This window comes from Scyliorhinus torazame, chromosome 7 (genome assembly GCF_047496885.1).
Source record: "Scyliorhinus torazame isolate Kashiwa2021f chromosome 7, sScyTor2.1, whole genome shotgun sequence".
Taxonomy (NCBI): domain Eukaryota; kingdom Metazoa; phylum Chordata; class Chondrichthyes; order Carcharhiniformes; family Scyliorhinidae; genus Scyliorhinus; species Scyliorhinus torazame.
Genome location: NC_092713.1, coordinates 209,205,123 through 209,225,804, shown reverse-complemented (window position 1 = coordinate 209,225,804; position 20,682 = coordinate 209,205,123). Strand labels below are relative to the sequence as shown.

The 20,682-nt window shown below is 45.5% G+C and overlaps 1 protein-coding gene across 2 annotated transcripts in view; it reads left to right on the top strand.

Annotated features, from left to right (window-relative positions):
- The first annotated feature begins 7,016 nt into the window (after positions 1-7,016).
- The window catches only part of LOC140426816 (drebrin-like), a 324,386-nt gene continuing 310,720 nt past the window's right edge, over positions 7,017-20,682 (top strand). Inside the window, exon 1 of one of the 2 annotated variants that reach the window (XM_072512027.1) lies at positions 7,017-7,667. In XM_072512027.1, coding sequence (XP_072368128.1) covers positions 7,631-7,667 — 37 coding nt within the window. In that variant the 5' untranslated portion in view covers positions 7,017-7,630. The remainder of the gene's footprint in view (positions 7,668-20,682) is intronic. The other variant, XM_072512026.1, reaches the window with a different exon arrangement.

The following is a 20,682-nucleotide window of genomic DNA, read 5'->3' as shown; positions in this document are numbered from 1 at the left end:
TTCCTCAGGGATTAACCCAATCAGCTACTACAACTCAAACAGAAACCATGAAGGAAGTTTAACCCCCAAGGGCAGGTAGATGAGAAGGTAAGAAACTTTTAAATCTTTAACTCAATCGCAAATTGCCTCCACTGCATCCTCTTTCATGGAGGTGGATTGGAGGGCAAGAGGTGGCAGGCGATTGAGCCGCTCTCAGGGGGCAGGTCGGTTAGGAATTGTTTTAAGGAGGTTGCATGCCTCTATTTAAATGATATTTTAATTTTTAATCATGGCAAGTAAGTGGAGGCAAGAGGGCTAAATCCATGATGATCTTGTAAGGGCCTTTATTAAACTGCTTGTGGCCAATAGGAATAGGAAGTCCTCCACCCCCCCAAGCTCAACAAATTTACCCTTGCAATCGACCAACTTAGCTCTTCACACCTCCGCCCCCCCGCCCCCCCCTCCCCCCCCCCCCCCCCCACCACCTGATTCCATAAAGTTATATTGAGCCCCTGAAATATATGGTTCACCTACTTCCATAATATTCAACTTGTCATCCACAATATTAGAATTGCCGTGACTGCTTTCCTGCTCGATAGGCAGCCAGCCTATTGAACTGGCTGATTGTTGGTGGGAAAGCTGTTAAGAATAGTTAAAATGCATCCTGCTGCTCCTGGTGGGAATTCGGCAGGACGTGCAGGAAACCCTTACTTCTGAGTTTTCGGAACAAACATTTCTTCCTCTCCCTCCATTTTTATGGCTTGGAATACATATCAATATCTGTATTTATTTGTTTCCAGGGATTTCTGCTGATCTACAACCAAAGTTACAGTGGCTGAATCAGAGAACCCCAAAGAAATTCCTGGAAGTCTCTTCTTATGTGATTTTAGATTTATCTTGCATATGTATTTCGGAAATAATTAGAGTGAAGATGGAAGTTGGCTTTTCATATTCAATTAAAAATGGAGATCTAAATCAAACAGTATGCAGAAAAAAGACGGGATTTCTTTGATCTGGCCATTAAATAGATCAGAGATGGAGAGATTAATTTTAGCAGAGGTTATAATATGGATTCAGTTAGGTTTTAGCAGGTGTGAGACCAAGGTGATATGTTTTAAGTTAGCCATGAGTAAGCCATGTGGGCATCCATGAGCGGCATGTGGGTGGAGATCGCACGTTGGGTGGCTCCTGCAAGGGTTTTCGTTTTTATGACCCTTTTCACCCAGATTTGGTGGGAAATTTCATATGATTGATCTCCAGAAAAGTTGTGGTAACTAAACGATGTCGAAAACCCAGCAGAAAAATACGGGATGAAAAGGAGTGAACGAGAGCTCGGATTCGGTGCGGAGATCTGATGGTGGAAAAATGGCAAGCTTGCTGGGTGGGACTGCGCCCATTACAATGGACAAGCTGGCTGAGGTGATGGTGGTGCAATTTGAGCGGCAGTTTGCCAAGCATTTTGAGCGCATGTGAAGGAGATGATGGCCTCATCAAACAGTTGGTAGACGATAAGCTGGCCCCAGTTAAGGAGGCTTTTGGAAAGACGCCGATGGCAGTGCAGGAACAAGGAGAGGTGTTGAAGGGGGCGGAGAAGGCATTGTCGCAGCAACAGTGACCAGCTTGCTTCAATGGGAGGGGAGCTGCGGAGGGCGGAGGAGAGCAACAAAGGGTTGAGAGCCAAAGTGGAGGACCTGGAGAACAGTCATGGTGATAGAATCTGCGGATTGTGGGTCTGCCTGAGAACCTGCAGGGTCGGAGGCCAACGGAGTACTTTTTGGAGATGTTTAATGAGTTGTTGGTGGAGGAGGAGGAAGACGCCTCCTTCTTTGAGCTGAATAGGACTTAGCGGTTGCTCCGGCCGAAGCCAAACGCGAACGAACCACCGAGAGCTGTGATAGTCTGTTTTCACAGTTATGAGATGAAGAAGAAAGTGCTGAGTTGGGCAAAGAAGAATCAAATGGTGAGGTGGGAAGGCAATGGTATTCCTATATACCAAGACTTCATGGTGGAGCTGGCAAGATTGTGAGCGACCTTCAACAAGGCGAAGGCAGTGCTTTATAAAAGTAATGTGCAGTTTGGGGTGGTGTATCCAGCGAAGTTGAGAATAAGACATAACTCCACGGATTATTACTTTGATATGGCGGAGGAGGCAGAAGCATTCGTGACGACTGAGGGACTGGGACTGAACTGAGTTTGAACTTTGATTTTCCGTATGTTGTGGTTGGGAGGGGATGGTTCTGGGACATTGGGGTAACATGTTGGGGTTTGTTTCCCTTTGTTTGGGTCTATTATGTTGGGTTATTTGGAAGGACTGGGTGTGGAAGGGTTTTTAGGTTGTTTTTTTGGGTACTGGGCAAGTGGGGGGAGAGGACTCTGGCAGGGCCACCTTGCTATCAAACACAAGTTGGCTAGTGAATGGTCCTAAGATGGGGAGAGGGGTTGTGGCATTAGAGTCTGTATGGACAGGTTTTGATGGGCCTCGTAGGTGTGAATGGTGGGCAGATAGGGAGCATGCGGAGAGAAGTGGCTTTGCTAGAAATGGCTGGGTTAACAGTGACTAGGAGCAGGGTTGGGTCCAGCTCCCTGGGCAGGGCTGGGAGCGGTGAACATGACTGACAGAAGAGGGACCCCTCGGTCCAAATGGTAACGTGGAATGTGCGGGGGTTGGGTGGACTGGTGAAGCGAGCGAGAGTCTTCTCACATTTGAAGAGCTTAAGAGCCGATGTGGTGTTGTTGCAGGAGACCCACTTGAGGGTGAAGGACCAGGTGAGGCTTCGGAAGAGTTGGATGAGTCAGGTGTTCCGCTCAGGCTTCAATAGCAGGGCCCGGGCCGTTATGACACTGGTGGGTAAGAGAGTGAGGTTTCAGATGGAGAAGGTGATGGCAGACCAGGGGGTTATAGTAATGGGTGCTTTGGAGGGGAGGTTGGTGGTGTTGATCAGCGCGTATGCTGATGGAATGATGGAAGGTTTATTAAGAGGATGGTGGCTGCCATACCGAATTAGGATACACATCGGTTAATTTTGTTGGGGACTTATACTGTTGAATCCGAAGGTGGATTGATCTAAGCCGCATTCGCTGACCCCCCGGAGGAGCGGAGGGTGGGCAGGAGGGACGAAGGTGTTGGCTGCATTTATGGTGTAGGGAGATGTGGGCTATGTGGGTGAGGATGGAGGCAGGCTCCTGTAAGCGGTCGGGGTTGCGGATGCTCCCATTTGCCCCAGGGAAATAATCCGGGAGTCCGGTGGTGGTGGCGACATTGAAGATCATAGAATCATAAAATCTCTACAGCACAGAAGGATCGAGTCTTCACCGACTCTCTGAAAGAGTACCCTAGCTAGGCCCACTCCCCCGCCCTATCCCCGGAACCTAACCTATACATCCCTGGAAGACTAAGGGACAATTTATCATGGCCAATCCACCTAACCTGCACATCTTTGGACCGTGGGAGAAAACCAGAGCACCCAGAAGAAACTCACGCAGACATGGGAAGAATGTGCAAACTCCACAAAGACAGTCACTCGTGTCCCTGCTGCTGTGAGGCAGCAGTGCTAACCACTGAGGAGGCAATTTTGGCAGTACTTTAGGTTAGGGGCAGGGTTGAAGCTGATGCCCATCCGGGAGGGGGAGAATCATGGGTTTGAGCTGGCAAGGCTGGGTGCTACGTTTCGGGGATGGGAAGAGCGGGAGGTAATGAAATGAAGGACTTATTTCTAGAAGGGCGGTTCGTGAGTTTGGACGATTTGATAGAGAAGTTCACGATTCCGCGGAGGGAGGCCTTTAAGTATATGCAGGTGTGGGATTTTGCGAAGAAGGTTCCCCCAACTTTTCCGTTGGCACCACCCTCCTCGTTATTGGAAGGGGTTTTGCCGGTGATTGGGCTGGAGGGGGGGTCATCTCGGTGATCTATGGGAGGATTTTGGAGGATGATATGGCGTGATTGGAGGGGGCTAAGGTTCAGTGGGAGGAGGAGCTCATAATGTTGCTGGAGGGGGGGTTGTGGTGTGAGGTCTTGTGGAGGGTGAATGCCTCAACCTTGTGTGTGAGGTTGAGGTTGATGCAGCTAAAGATGGTACACAGAGTATACCTGATGAAGTCAAGGATGATCCAGTTGTTTGAGGGGATGGAGGACACTTGTGAATAGTGTGGGAGGGGTTCAGCCAATCATGTACATATGTTCTGGTCCAGCCCAAAGTTGGAAACATTTTGGAGGTTATTTTGCAGCACCATGTCAGTGATCCAGCATGTGGATTTGGAGCCCAGTTGCCTGTGGGCCTTATTTCGGGTGTCGGACTTACCAGCGATGCAGATGGGCGCAGGGGCAGATGTTTTAATCTTCGCCTTGCTGATTGCTCACAGGCGGGTCCTGTTGGGCTGGAGGTCAGCTTCTCTGCCATGGGCCTCAGTATGGCTGGGGGACTTGATGGAGTTCCTGTACCTGGAGAAGATTAAGTTCATTTTGAGAGGGACAAGTGAGAGGTTCCATAAGAGATGGTGTCTGTTATATTACATTTTAAAGAATTGGTTACCATCAACTGCTGGGGAGCGGGGGGTGGGGGGAGGGTGGTGGTGGAATGGGGGGGCATTTATTTTGAGTTACTGGGATGTTGGAGGGGTTTTTTTTTGTTTTACTTTGATATTTATATTTAAAATGTTAGAATGTTAAAAATCGAATAAAAATATTTTAAAAATAAATAGTAAGTCATGTCAGTCCGTTGTACAACATCTTATCTTCGGAGACTCAGAAAATTAAATAAGAGCTATGAGTGTGCCTGCATTCTTTAGCTGAGACACAGCAGATTCAAAATCGCCATGCGGAGAACAGGGATATTCTCTCACCAAAGTCCTGGGAATTATACAAAAGATTGTTTCCTCAAACTCACTTTGTGAAACTGTAAGAAACATATTCTGAAGAAAACATGCATTTGCACCAACAATAACTTCTTGTGTTTTATTGTTTCTGTTCTTACCATACACATAAATAAATATAACTATTAGCTTTAACATAGATTAACATAGAATTTACAGTGCAGAAGGAGGCCATTCGGCCCATCGGAACTGCACCGGCTCTTGGAAAGAGCACCCTACCCAAGGTCAACACCTCCACCTGATCCCCATAACCCAGTAACCCCAACCAACACTAAGGGCAATTTTGGACACTAAGGGCAATTTATCATGGCCAATCCACCTGACCTGCACATCTTTGGACTGTGGGAGGAAACCGGAGCACCCGGAGGAAATCCACGCATACACGGGGAGGATGTGCAGACTCCGCACAGACAGTGACCCAAGCCGGAATCAAACCTGGGACCCTGGGACTCTGAAGCTGTGAAGCAATTGTGCTATCCACAATGCTACTGTGCTGCCCCTAATATAACTTGGGGCAGCACGGTAGCATTGTGGATAGCACAATTGCTTCACAGCTCCGGGGTCCCAGGTTCGATTACGGCTTGGGTCACTGTCTGTGCGGAGTCTGCACATCCTCCCCGTGTGTGCGTGGGTTTCCTCCGGGTGCTCCGGTTTCCTCCCACAGTCCAAAGATGTGCAGGTTAGGTGGATTGGCCATGATAAATTGCCCATAGTGTCCAAAATTGCCCTTAGTGTTGGGTGGGGTTACTGGGTTATGGGGATAGGGTGGAGGTGTTGACCTTGGGTAGGGTGCTCTTTCCAAGAGCCGGTGCAGACTCGATGGGCCGAATGGCCTCCTTCTGCACTATAAATTCTATGATAATCTATGATAATCTATGAAACTATTAGCTTTAGCCTGGACAAAATAAGATTTACCATTTTTGAGCTATGAAAGCTGGTGTAGTACGCATCACATGTGATTGTACGGCCTGGACTGTGCGAAGTTGCAGCCCCCTTTGCACTATTTAAAAGGGCTGCTTCTAAACCTCTGACTCCACTTCAGTTCTACACTTCTGCTTCTTGCCCAGAGTGAAGTGACCATCTAGAGGTCTCCTGGTTGGACACAGCCCCTGGGGTGGTCACTCTGATTGCCTACCTCTCTTCTGTAGCCTTGTCCATATTCGGGTGACCCTAGAGATGGATCATGCAATGTCTGCTGGTGCACTTGAGCCCTTTCTTGATTGGTGAGTACTGCAGGGATTGGAGTGTGCTGTAGATATGGGAAACAATATTCATTTTTTGCTCATTATATTTCCTTCCATTTTGATAATACTAGTTTTATCAGTTATGCCCCTCTAAAATGGAGACACTTGTATTATACTTTTTGAGTTGAAGATAATTGGGCACTCAATGTCTCTTAAGGGTTAACGAAAAGAGACATTCTGCTGCAGCTAAAAGATAGTACCTTGTGCTGTCATGTGCTGTCATAGAAAATTCAGTCCACCTATTGCATCTGCCTTTTAGCCGTGATTAAAATTTAAAAGTGTTTAGAGGTTGTCAATAATAACAAGCTACTTAAATGAAAGTGTTTTGATTATTTTATTCATTTTCTAGTTGAGGAAAGACAGATATTTATAATTGAGTATTATAACCAAAGTGTAATAAATATAACTGAGCTATATAGCCTGGACAAAATAAGATTTACCATTTTTGAGATATGGAAGCTGGTGTTGTAAGCATCACATGTGATTGTGCAGCCTGGATGAGTCCATGTGGCACAACTACCAGGACTGTGCGAGGTTGCAGCCCCCTTTTCACTACTTAAAGAGGAGCTTTTGTTTTTCAGTGTAGACAAGGTATGCTGGCAGAGACCGAGTGCAGTGTAGAAGCTTGTAGTTATTTTCATTTTGGGACAATATATGATGGTAGCACTAAGGTCCAGCTCAATGGGAAATGCTTCAAAATGGAGCAGCAAACACAAGCAGAATCTGGATCTGAAACAGTGTCAGAAAAATCTGAACCTTTGTTCAGTTCCCGAGTGGGTACAGATAATGGTGGTCTAATACACTGTGCAAGCAGTCTTTGTTCAGTTTTAGAGAGGGGCAGGTACCCAGGCAAACACTAGGACCCTGTGCAGTGCAGATGTAGCCTTTGTTCATTTCAGTGTAGGGTGCATTTGCGGAGCACCAAGATTTAATGCAGTAAGGGAGGCAACGAATGCAATGTACAGCGGCAGTAAGCCTTTGTTCAATTTCAGGCAAGGGGGAATGGAAACCCTACCAGCAGAATCACAGAATTGTTACAGGACAGAAGGAAGCCATTAGGACTCTGTGCAATATGGGAAAAACCTGAGTTAGTTTGAATGCAGGAAAGGTACCAGTCCAGCAGGAGAATCCTAGTATAGTGTAGATACTGTAGAATGAACTTTTGTTCAGTTTCATAATGTGGCCGGGTATAGAGGCAGATATTAAAACCCTGCCTACTGGGGAGGTGCCTTTGGTTCCCCTTTAGAACGGGCGGGCTGACAGTGGGCAAAGTGGCAGAAGAGCCTTTGTTCGGATTCAGATTGGGGCGGGTACTGTGCTGGCACTCGGACTCATCGCAGTGAAGGAGGAGCCTTTGTTCGGTTTCAGTGTGGGGCGGGTACCCGTTCCAGGCGCTAGGACCCGGCGCAGTGCGGGAGGAGTCTTTGTTCAGTTTGAGAGCGAGCGCAGCTACAGCCTCGGAGCCGGAGAGATCTCAATGGGAGCAGGGACCATGGCGCTCAACCTCAGCAATAACAGACTTGCTTTACTCACAGCCTATGAGGATGTCATCAACGAGAAGACCTCCACCGACTGGTAAGGGGCTCTGGGCACTGACGCGGGGCTGGATGGTAAGGCTGGGAGTGGAGATGAGTGAGGTTCGGGGTGGAGATGAAGATGGAGGGATGCAGATGGTAAATCGCAGCACAGCCAGGATTTGGGGATTTCCTCCTATTGCAGAGTTGGGAAATGCATCAGCGCCTAGCTCCAGGCGAACAATAGCACACCATCGGATGCGAAGGAACAACATCATGTAATATATACAAATATTAACAGCGGCGTCAAATTAAATGTTACGTTCTGAAATATAAATATTTAAAAATGGATTCAAAATAATAACCATCATACAATTGTTTTTAATATTGATGATTAATTAATTAATAGTATATAAAGGGATCGTGCACGATACCCTTGATATATAGTGATTCAATATATCAATGAAAAATCTGCAGTTAATTACACTGTTTCATGGGTGGGCTATTTATATTTATCGAGGTGCATTTTAGTGTGTTTTTCCCATGATTATTCTTAATTGCTTCAATTGCAAAATATCAAATGCTGGCTGCTTCGAAAGATAATATTTGCTGGTAACCGGGGTGTGGGGGGGGGGGCTGGCGACGCCAATACCTGCCCTTCCTGGATTTACCCAATACTTGTGGTCTGAAGTTGCTGTGTCAAAGAATCTGAACCGCTGAATGCTGTTGTGGGATGGGCAAACCTCCTCTCCGGTCGCCCTGTGATTACTGATAGGTGCCAGTCAAGGAAGCGCACATCGCCCTGTCTCTTTGTTACATGGCAACGCCGGCTGAAAGGACAGCGTAGATGTTGAATGACTGCAATTTAACCACCTCCCCCTCACCCCCCACGCCCCGCTTGTTAAGAGGGTCTGTCATTTCCTGCATTAATCCCTGTGCATCGTGGCAGATGCTCGGTATATTTTTTTTGTTCGCCACATGCGTTATCCCTGTATGGTTATTTTTCAGGAGTTACAATGTGCTTAGGATAATCGTTATTCCTGATTGTGGCGGATAATGCAGAGTGGCTGGTTACATTGGAATCTGGGGAAAGGTTGGCGTAGTTAGCAACTGTTGGAATTATATTGGGTAATTCTAGCCTTTACTGGACATATTTCGCCATCAATGTCACTTTTTAAATATAACGGATAAAGTCTTAAATACATCGCTGGTTGCCGTTGCCACCTCTGTATATGAGTGAAATGTTACAACAGTTATGGCATTGTATTTTATACGTGTACTTCTCAAAACGCTTGCATGGTTCCAAAACTATGAAAATTGCATGCCTTCGTGGAGTGCCCTGCACTCCCTTTCTCAAGCCCATTAAACATATTTTTTTAAATGGAAATGCAGAGGAAATGAACAGTTGCTGGAGCTTTTCACTTGTAAGATTTTTTAGACCATATTCCCAGTCACTTGATTAACGCCCCGCCCCCCCCCCCCCCCCCCCACCTAATCAAATGCTTTCTATTTTACCCATTTAAAGCCATATCATTTTAAAGTGCTTGCTTGTAAAGTGGCTGGCAAAAGCCTTTGTATAAAGGTTGGATCAGATATTACAGAAATCACAGAATCTTTACAGTGCAGAAGTAGGCCATTTGGCCCTTTGAGTCTGCACTGGCTCTCTGAACGAGCATTCTATCTAGTCTCACTTATCTCCGAAACCTTGCACATTCTTTCTTTTCAGATAGCAATCCAATTCCGTTTTGAGTACCTGGATCAAACCTGCCCCCACCACCCTCTCACAGAGTTAATTCCAGATTCCAACCACCCTTAGAATTCCTACAGTACAGAAGGAGGCTATTCAACCCATCGGGTCTGCACCTACCCTCTGAAAGAGCACCCCATTCAGGCCCACTCCCCTGCCCTATCCCTATAATCCCATCTAACCTGCCCATCTTTGGACACTAAGGGCAATTTAACATGGCCAATCCACCTAACATGCTCATCTTTGGATTGTGGGATGAAACCAGAGCACCTGGAGGAAACCCACACAGACATGAGGAGAACGTGCAAACTCCGCACAGTTACCCATGGCTGGAATCGAACTTGGGTCCCTGGCGCTGTGAGGCAGCAGTGCTAATCACTCTGCCACCGTGTTTCCCTACCAGTCCCTCTGGTTGAAAAACAAACCCTCACATCACTTCTACCCCTTTTGCCCATTATTTTGAATCTGTGCACTCCAGTTCTTGATGCCCCTTGAGCGGGAATAGTTTCTCACTATTTAGGATCTTGAATACCTCGATCAAGTCTTCTCTCATCCTGCTGTTCTCCAAGGAAAACAGACCAATCTCTCCAATCTGTCCTCAGTTGTTTATCCCTGGAACCATTCTTGAGATATGTATAAAATTTACTGTTATGCTCTTTGTTCAGATTTGTTGTGATGAAAATTGTATCCGGTGGACACTTGGTACATATCTTTGTTTCATTTCATGCCAATTTTGACTGTGTTTTGCTCTCCTCATTATTGTGGAGAATATCCTACAAAGTTGACCTCATGCAGATTTGTAGACAAAAATGCAATTATCTATAATCTGAATATTTGTCAATATTTAGATGAACTTGAAATCTAGAGGGCATTCTTGACCAGAAAACATTTGGAAAGCAGAAGGGTTAAGCTTAGAAGAGGACATGTTGGTGGAAAATTAGATTACTTATGTAGCCATGAAATCTTGCCCATGATCATTTCACCGCCTGGAGATGCAATATGTCCTCGAGTTAGTTGTGATGATTATATGTGGTACCATCATTGAAGGGTAGTGTAGTTATCATTTGAATATTGAGGTGTAGTGCACTACATAGATAAGTATAATTCACTGTCTTAGGTATAATGATAAATTCAGAGTTTGAGATATATCAACATTTGTATTCAAATAATATCTATCGATCCTTTTTTCTTGCCTCTATTTCATTCTTACTCTCTCATTAAAATTGTTATAAAAATGTCAGGAACAAGGACATAAAATAATCAAAGAAGGCTAATAAAATACTGCCCTTTATATCTAGAGGACAAGAGGGTATGCTTCAACCCTGGTTAGACCACATCTGGGGCGGAATTCTCCCGAAACGGCGCAATGTCCGCCGACTGGCGTCCAAAACGGCGCCAATCAGACGGGCATCGCGCCGCCCCAAAGGTGCGGAATGCTCCGCATCGTTGGGGGCCGAGCCCCAACATTGAGGGGCTAGGCCGACGGCGGAGGAATTTCCGCCCCGCCAGCTGGCGGAAACGGCCTTTGTTGCCCCGCCAGCTGGCGCGGAAATGACATGTCGGGGTAGCGCATGCGCGAGAGCGTCAGCGGCCGCTGACAGTTTCCCGCGCATGCGCAGTGGAGGGAGTATCTTCCGCCTCCGCCATGGTGGAGACCGTGGCGGAGGCGGAAGGGACAGAGTGCCCCCACGGCATAGGCCCGCCCGCGGATCGGTGGGCCCTGATCGCGGGCCAGGCCATCGTTGGGGCACCCCCCGGGGTCAGATCGCCCCGCGCCCCCCCCAGGACCCCGGAGCCCGCCCGCGCCGCCTTGTCCCGCCGGTAAATAGGTGCTTTAATTTACGCCGGCGGGACAGGCAATTTATCGGCGGGACTTCGGCCCATTCGGGCCGGAGAATCGAGCAGGGGGGCCCGCCAACCGGCGTGACGCGATTCCCGCCCCCGCCGAATCTCCGGTGCCGGAGACTTCGGCAACCGGCAGGGGCGGGATTCACGGCAGCCCCCGGCGATTCTCCGACCCGGCGGGGGGTCGGAGAATGACGCCTGGTGTATCATGAGCAATTCTGAGCACCACCCTTTAGAAATAAATATCTATTGGCCATGGAGGAGGAGTTCAGGATAGGTTTGCCAAAATGATACCTGGACTCGTAATGGATACATTTTGAGAAGAGAATACACAAAGTAGGTTTGTATTCCCTGGAATTTGGAAGGGGTGATTTGATCAGAATTTTCAATTAATTAAGGGGGATAGGGTGGATAGAGAGAAACTATTTGCACTGGTTGGGGAATCTTGTACCAGGATCATCATCTAAAACTTAGGGCCAGACCTTTCAGGAGTAAAATTAGGAAATACCTCTTCATTCAAAGGATGGTAGGAATTGGAACTCTCCTCCACTGCCAGTAGTTATTAGATCAATTGTTAAATTAAAACATCAGATTGATAGATTTTAGTTAAAGGTATTAGAAAATGTGGAGTTAGCCCCAGATCAGCCAGGATCTAATTGAATCATAGGACACGCTTGAAGGGCTATATGGCCTTCAATTTTTTTAATATGAACTTTACAGGAGGCAAATTGCCCTTCCCATCCCCGACTCTAAAATGTCCAATAGTAGCACACCGACCAGAAACCCAGCTGCCTTGCAGCCTTGCAGCAATATTACGCTGGGAGCAGCCTTAATTGTTTTGGAGTGTGACTTCTGGGAGGAAGCCCTCCTCCAGAGACCTGCCATCCAACCTAATTGGCTGGTAACTGTAGACCCAGCAGCACCAGAAGCGAGTAGTGGCCACTGCGGGGACTACAAGCAGACTGGGAAGAAAGAAAGTGATGGATTGCCAACTGCAGGTAAAACAGGGATTTTTGGTGGGGCCTGCCTGGCAGATCCCAACAAGGGAAAGAGAGGCGTGTGGGTGTGGGTGGGATTGGGGTTCAAGAGTCAGAGGTCGTGGGGAGGGATAAATGGGGAGGGGCATTCTTGGGGGTGGCCCTGATGGGCAATGGGAACACCCTGAAATGCCCTTCCTGTCCCAACAACATCTCATGGGGTGAAACCTACAGGCTGATTGGCCTCCCCCCACCTTACTTTGGCCTTTATTGCAAGAGGATTACAGGACCAAAGACGTCTTGCTACAATTGTACAGGATTTTGATTAGACCACATCTGGAATACTGGGTACAGTTTTGGTCTCCACATTTAAGAAAAGGTATACCTCCATTGGAGGCAGCGCAGTGCAGATTCATTAAATTGGTCCCTGAGATGAGAGGGTTGTCCTATGATAAGAGGCAAAATAAATTTGGCTTATATTCTCTGGAGTTTAGAAGAATGGGAGGTGATCTCACTGAAACCAACAAAATTCCAAAAGGCTTGAGAGGGTAAACACTGAGAGATTGTTTCCACTGGCTGGGGAATCTACAACAAGGGGTGGGCGTGGGGGTGCACAGTCTCTGGGTAAGGGGAAGATCATTTAGAACTGAGATGGAGAGAAATTGCTTCACTCAAAAGAGTAATGGATCTTCGGAATTCTTTTTCATTCCACATGCCTCCTGATAGCAGTAATGAAGTGACAGAATGTGTTCATTCAGAGATTAGAGAGGCTTGTGGCTAAAACAGAATATTAATGGGAGATTTTGGGCTGGATTCTTTCGCCCCGCCTGTCCGCAAGATCGCCACGGGTGGGACGTGGACCTTGTAAAGATCCATTGACCTCAGGCGGGAAACTCCGGTCACCGGGCGGCCGCGGCTGGAGAATCCTGCCCTTTCTTTTATAGATTGGAAGAGCAGATCAGAAAGTTAGTGAATTTCTTGTGCTTTCAAGGTAACTTCCTGGGCCAATGAGTTATCATAGAATTTACAGTGCAGAAGGAGGCCATTCAGCCCATCGAGTCTGCACCGGCTCTTGGAAAGAGCACCCTACCCAAGGTCAACACCTCCACCCTATCCCCATAACCCAGTAACCCCACCCAACACGAAGGACAATTTTGGACACTAAGGACAATTTTGGACACTAAGGGCAATTTATCATGGCCAATCCACCTAACCTGCACATCTTTGGACTGTGGGAGGAAACCGGAGCACCCGGTGGAAACCCACGCACACACACGGAGGATGTGCAGACTCCGCACAGACAGTGACCCAAGCCGGGATCGAACCTGGGACCCTGGAGCTGTGAAGCAATTGTTTTATCCACAATGCTACCGTGCTGCCCCTGCAGTTCTGCCCCTGAGTTCTAGAAGCAACAAGAGAGCAGGCCATACTAGATTTAGAAATGAATAATGAGCTAGATTTAGTTAATAATCTAAGGGTAAGGGAACGTTCATTTAACTAATCATAATATGAACAAAGTTAATGTTAGGTTGAAAAGCAGACATACACTATGAGATTATAGGTTTCGAGAAGTCGAACTTTAAGAGGGTAAGCCAGACTGGCAACACCAAATTGGTTAAATTGTTAGTAGGTGAAACTACAGATGAGTAGTGTGTTCAAAAATAATCCCTTCTCGGCCTTTTGCTAAGATCAAGCGTAGGATCAAGTGTGAGATCAGGTGTAATCCCTGTTCTTGTCAGCTTGGATCTAGTATGTCTCTTTTGTAGGGACCATGAATTGAGGCAGCACGGTAGCATTGTGGATAGCACAATTGCTTCACAGCTCCAGGGTCCCGGGTTCGATTCCGGCTTGGGTCACTGTCAGTGCAGAGTCTGCACATCCTCCCCGTGTGTGCTCCGGTTTCCTCCGGGTGCTCCGGTTTCCTCCCACAGTTCAAAGATGTGCAGGTTAGGTGGATTGGCCATGATAAATTGCCCTTAGTGTCCAAAATTGCCCTTAGTGTTGGGTGGGGGTTACTGGGTTATGGGGATAGGGTGGAGGTGTTGACCTTGGGTAGGGTGCTCTTTCCAAGAGCCGGTGCAGACTCGATGGGCCGAATGGCCTCCTTCTGCACTGTAAATTCTATGAATTCGATGATTGGATTCAGTTTGAATTTGAATTGTTTTTTAGAGCAAGCAAGGAGCTGGATTAAAGGCATGTCCTGTCCACTCTGGCTTAGTAGCTCTGAGAAAGGAATAATTTAAAAAAAAAATAATTACAGGAGCAGTCTTAGACCCCCCCCCCCCCCCCCCCCCCCCCAAGGCTATGAATTCAATTTATCAAATAAAATGGCCATGGTTGACAAAAGCTGACATCTAACATAAAGCTGATGGACAGAGCATACAAATAGTGCAGATCCAGGAAACTGGGGAGACAGCTAAAAAATACAAAATAATATCAAGTGAGGCAAAAAAGGAAATGAAAAGAAATTTGCAAATGATATCCAGAAAACAAAAGCTTTTACAGTTGTATCAGATGAAAAAGGGTAATCTAGATAGACCCTACAAAAACAGAAGGGGATAATATTACAAATAAAAATGAAGAGCTGGCAGACTTGTTGAATAATTACATTTTATCATTCTTTGCTGTGGAGGAGGAAGGTAATGTACCTAACATTCCAGGGAAGCTAATGTTCAATCGAGGAATGGAATTCACTAAAATTAACATAAGCACAAATACAGTTTCAGCAAAAGTATTGGTGCTAAACATTGACACATTCCTAGGATCTGATGGTTTCCAGCCCAGAGTATCAAAGGAAGCAAGTGAGAATATTGTAGCCGTTTCAACCTTGGCCTTCCTAAAATTCAGAATTGTCCATTTGGATTGACAAAATTTCAAATGTAACTCCATTAGTTAAGAAATGTGTGAGAAGAAACCAGGAAATTAGAGAACTGTTGTCTAACACCTGTTATCGGGAAATTATTGGAATCTGTAATTAAAGACAGAGTGGCAAAGCATTTCGAGAAATTTAGAACTGATTAAAAAGTGGCAATATGGATTTGTGAAAGGTAGGTGAGAATTAATTATCTTAATTAAAGTTTTTTAAGAAACAACCAAAACAATAAACATGTCTATGAATGTAGTTTACAAGGACTTCCAGAAGCCACTCGCTAAGGTCCGACATAAGAGATTGTCAGCTAAAACTAAAATTCATGGAATTAAAAGTAAATGGGCAGGACTCTATGTCCCTCCAGCCCCCTTTTCTGGCATGGCGTGCCCCTGCCAACAGCAGGTTTCCCTGTTCCCGCAGCTGGCCATTGTGGCCACCCCAAGCCGTTGGGAAACATGCGGGTGTGGGTGCGCTGTTGGTGAAGTGCAGGATCCTGCCGACGGAGAATCCCACAGAATGATTCACCTGGTTAGGAGGTTGGTTAGAGGATAAAAGACAGAGAATAGTGACAACAATCAGTTCTGGGATCTCAGCTAGTCATTAATAGCTGAGAATACATAATAGTTTGCCGATGACACAAAGATTGGTGCTAAAATAAGTAGTGTGGCCAGGAGCATAAAATTACAGAGACATTGATAGATTAAGTGAATGGGCTAAAGAGTGGCAGCTGTATTTCAATGCAAGTAAATGTGAGGATATCTTTCTTTGTCTAAAATAAGATAGGTTCAATGTATTGTTTAAATGCTGGTGTCCACAGAGATTTGGGGGTCCATGTACACTGATCGCTAAAATGTAACAGTCAAGTACAAATATTAATCAAAAAGTCAAATAGAATGGGAGCCTTTTATAACAGGGGCACCAGAACATAGAATATAGAATTTATAGTGCAGAAGGAGGCCATTCGGCCCATTGAGCCTGCACCGGCCCTTGGAAAGAGCACCCCACTTAAGCCCACAACTCGGTCCCATACCAGTAACCAGTAATCCCACGCAACCCCATTGGACTCTAAGGGCAATTTTGCATGGCCAATCCACCTAACCTTCACGTCTTTGGACTGTGGGAGGAAACCGGAACTCACGGAGGAAACCCACGCAGACACGAGCACAGACAGTGACCTAAGCCAGGAATCAAACCTGGGACCCTAGCGCTGTGTAGCGACAATGCTAACCACTGTGCGATCGTGCCGCCCTGGGAAAGGGAAGGAAGTTTTACCACATCTACAAAGAGCCTTACACCTTAGGAAGGAATGCAGCACAGAATCAGCATAATAATAATAATAATCGCTTATTGTCACGAGTAGGCCTCAATGAAGTTACTGTGAAAAAACCCTAGTCGCCACATTCCGGCGCCTGTTTGGGGAGGCCGGTACGGGAATTGAACCCACGCTGCTGGCATTATTCTGCATTACAGGCCAGCTGTTTAGTCCACTGTGCTAAACCAGTCCCTAATGTTACCAGGGTTCCAAGTATTAAATTTATGAAGAGTTATTACTTAAACTAGACGTGTATTCCTTGGAATATGGAAAGTTTAGAGGATGATTTGATTGAAGCTTTTAGGTTGTTGTCAGGAATCAAGAGGGTAGGTAGGGAGAAACATTTTCACTACTGGGAAAGTATAGGAGAAGGGGGATAGAAGCTTAAAATCAGAGCCAGCCGTACAGAAGAAACATTTTGAAATTCTTCTTCACGTGAAGGGTGGAAGATGTGTAGAACTCTCTCCCACAACACTACTTCTGATAGATTTTTTGCTAACCAAGGGTATTATGGGATATGGGGCCCAGGAAGGTAGATGGAGTTCGGATGCTGATCAACCATGACCTTGAATAGTAAAACAGACTTGAAGGGCTGAATGACCTACCATTCTTCCTAATTTTTCTCCCTTGCAGTCTCTTCTAGCCTTTTCTCTTTTTACCTACTTTTAAAATCTCTCCATTTAACTCTTCACTTTGATTCCACGACCCTTAGTTTCTACTCCATAACATTCAGATAAACTTTGGAAGATCTGTGATTCTTCTTTAGAATTATGTATAACATACAACACAAAAACAGGCCATTCAACCTATCTAGGTCATACTGGTGTTTATTCTCCATGCTGCTCATTCACTGGGAGTTCTTCAGTGAAGGAAACAGAAGCAATCATTTGGTAAGGTTTCTGAGTGAGCCTTTTGAGATGATGTTCATTGATCATTTGTCTTTCATTCCTCTGCAGGTTATGTGATTTTTATACTTCTTTTATTCCCATTGCTTATTGTCAGTCAATGTCTACTTTCACGCGCTTTCATCTGGAGGTGCTCTGCATTTCATTGAAAAATGTAATTTTATAAATGACACTGCAAGTTCCTTCAACTCCCTCTGATTTGTTTTCTGCTATTGATTCTGGTTGTAGACAACAGGTTCATGTTTGTTGTGGTATTGGTAGTGTGGCAGTGTCCCCTCGGCTGAACACTGGGATTGCGTGGGTAGATTTGGATAAATAATTGCACTTTGGTCACAGCATTGGTTTTCGATTATTTTAGAGTGTGATTGTTCTGTGCGCAAGTATGTAGTTTGTATGTTATGTGGTGCCTACTCCAATCATTAAAAATTGTAAGATTTCTTTTGCTGTTCCTAACTATTCAAAGACCGTTTTGAAGGTACCCTTAATGACTATTTGACCAAAACATATATTGTCACAACTTCAGAGATGTGTATTGCTAATCAGAGAGCATTAATTTTCCTGACTGGAAGACATCAATGATATCTTATTTAAACAGCCTGCTCGGCATTTTCTTTACAACACAGACTGCTTATTTTTTAAAAATTTCTGAAGTAGTTTGCATTCCAAGAACTAACGTTCTCATTTCGCTCTATATTCACAATGAAATAAGCTTCTCTTTTGGCCTTTGATCATGTATCTTTCAATTGAATATTCATTTAAGAGCCAAATGCCTCTGGAAGAAGGGGAAGGCTGCTTCCAAGGACTTTAGTAAGTAAACTTTTGCCTATCAAGCTCAACTAATTTTAAATGTGAGATTTTCCTAGAATCAACAGGGGATAATTGAAATCCCATTAATGTCCATTCATAGCGAGATACTCGCGGTGGGTGTGTTTCCCACAGGAGAGGTACATTAATAGGGCCCACCCCACAATCTTCTCATCCACCCTGAGCTCACCCCCATAATATGGGGGACAGGCGGATGTTGAAATTGGCAGCCCGCCACCATGTTTATATAAATAATCAAAAACCAATTAGGCCTGATAATTTGCTGCCCATGTCAAAACATGTTTGGTGTGGATATCTGGGCAGGAGCAGATGGGCTGTTTTTTTCACTGAAATATTTAAAGGGCGGGAAGGAAGGGGTGATGCCCCTTGCTGATTATGGGATGACCCCCCCCTTAGGATATACTCCCTGTTCTTTCCTTCCTACCTGCTCCCTCCTTTAAACTCTCACCCCACTCCCTGACCTACCCAAACCTCCCTGGCCCAAGACCCTGGGCTTATTTGCTCCAGAGATCCATGGGTCTTGGTCTTCTTCCTCTACAGTCCTGGCAGTGGCCACTAACACCTTTCTGCTGCTGCTGGGAGTGATTGTGCTACTGGTTCAGATTGGCCAGCCGCTCCAGAGAGAGGGTCTTCCTTCCTAATGAGGGGCAGCAATTCCACTTGGTCGTTGTTAATTAGGTTGGTGTAGAGTATATTGGCTCCATACTCCATGCCCGACATTTCCATGCGGGTGGGGGGGGTGGCTGTCATGCCATCAGCCCCCCCTCCATGATATTCAGACCATTATTTCATAACTTGCCCAATTTACTGCTTATAAGTTTCAAGCAATGATTTGGCATGAAGAATAGCTTTACTGTCCAGTTACCCATTGAGCTTGCTTCGTATTTTGGCGCACATGAACAGGTTTGCTAACTCTTATAAACAGTTACCTCTCCTCAAGTACTACCCTCACTTTCCGAAAATTCACCCTTGACCCATCTTGATAACTACAACTCTATCTCCAACTCTTTCTGTAACCCCCTCCAGCTCTGCTGTCCTCCAAGAACTGTTGCATTCTTCCAACTTTAACCTTGCGCGCCTCCCAATCCCTTCTCCCCACTATTAGTGGCCATGTCTTATGCTGTATAGTTGTATTCCCTCTCGAAACCTCCCACTTTCTTTAAAGACCCTCTTTTAAAACCCACTTCTTTGGTCAAGCTTTTAGTCACTCTTCCAACAGCTTCTCATTTGACTTAGTGTCATTTTTTGTCTAATAATGCCCCTGTGAAGTGCATTAAGATAGTTTACAGCACTATAGGAATCATATAAATGTAACTAGTTTTTGAACACAATTTTTTTTTCATTATTACGAAACTTTGGTTTAATTAGTGGTGTTTCTTATCACTACCATATTAGAACTACAGCCACTGATGCTATATTGAAAACCTTTTGTTTGTTGGACCCAGGCATTTTTCATCCAAGATAGTGGACCAAATGTCCCAAACAAAAGGTAATAAAAACTCTTGCAACTGTAGAAAATCTTTCAGGATCTTGTCATGTCTGTACATTGAGATTAATGCCAAGACTGATGCTGGTATCTGGTGCTGCAGATATATCCTTGTCTGTTTTACTATTTTCCTCTATATTGCCAGATCATTTCGAAAGTTTTCATAGCTGCATTGAAACCTTGGCTCTGCCGTCGAGTTTCAGTTACCAAGTATTCAAACCACCTTCATATGACAACTATCTTTTTTCACTGTATACACTGAATTCCCATTTTAAACTCAGAATATCTAGTCAGGTGGTGAAATTTTCCCAAAACAGCAATCGGGTATTTACTGGAAATTAACTTTGAGGTGATGGGGCTAGTTTGGCAGCGAAGGCACTGTGGAGCTCATTAAATATGTTGCTAGGTTCCTACCTGAAAATGTTGACATAATTTTGCTTTCATGTGTACTCAATGTTCTCAATTACAATTGACACGCATGGTTCTCATTTGGAATGAATTTGATGGCAAATTTGATGCCGTGCTCAAATCTATCCCGGTACACTCAAAGCAATCCGAACGCGGTCAAAGCTGTCCCGGCCTGCTCAAAGCTATCAAATGTGCCCAGCAACTTGCATTGAAAAATACAATGAAACTACGTACTTAAATTTTTCTGATTTATTCAATTTTTCATAGAATTTTAGAATTTACAGTGTAGAAGGAGGCCATTTGGCCCATCGAGTCTGCACCAGCCCTTGGAAAGAGCATCCTACTTAAACCCACACCTCCACCCTATTCCCGTAACCTAGTAACCCAACCTAACCTTTTAGACACTAAGGGGCAATTTAGAATGGCCAATCAACCTAACCTGCACATCTTTGGACTGTGGTAGAAAACCGGAGCACCCGGAGTAGACACAGGGAGAAAGCACAAACTCCACACAGACAGCCACCCAAGGCCGGAACCAAACCCGGGTCCCCGGAACGCGAGGCAGCAGCGCCAACCACCGGGCCACCTAGCCCATAACAATTATTCCGCTATTGAGAGCACAACCTGATCCCATCGGCTCTTAGTTGATTTTAGTCTTTGAGTATATACTTTCTACGTACCCACAGCCTAAGACTCCAGGTC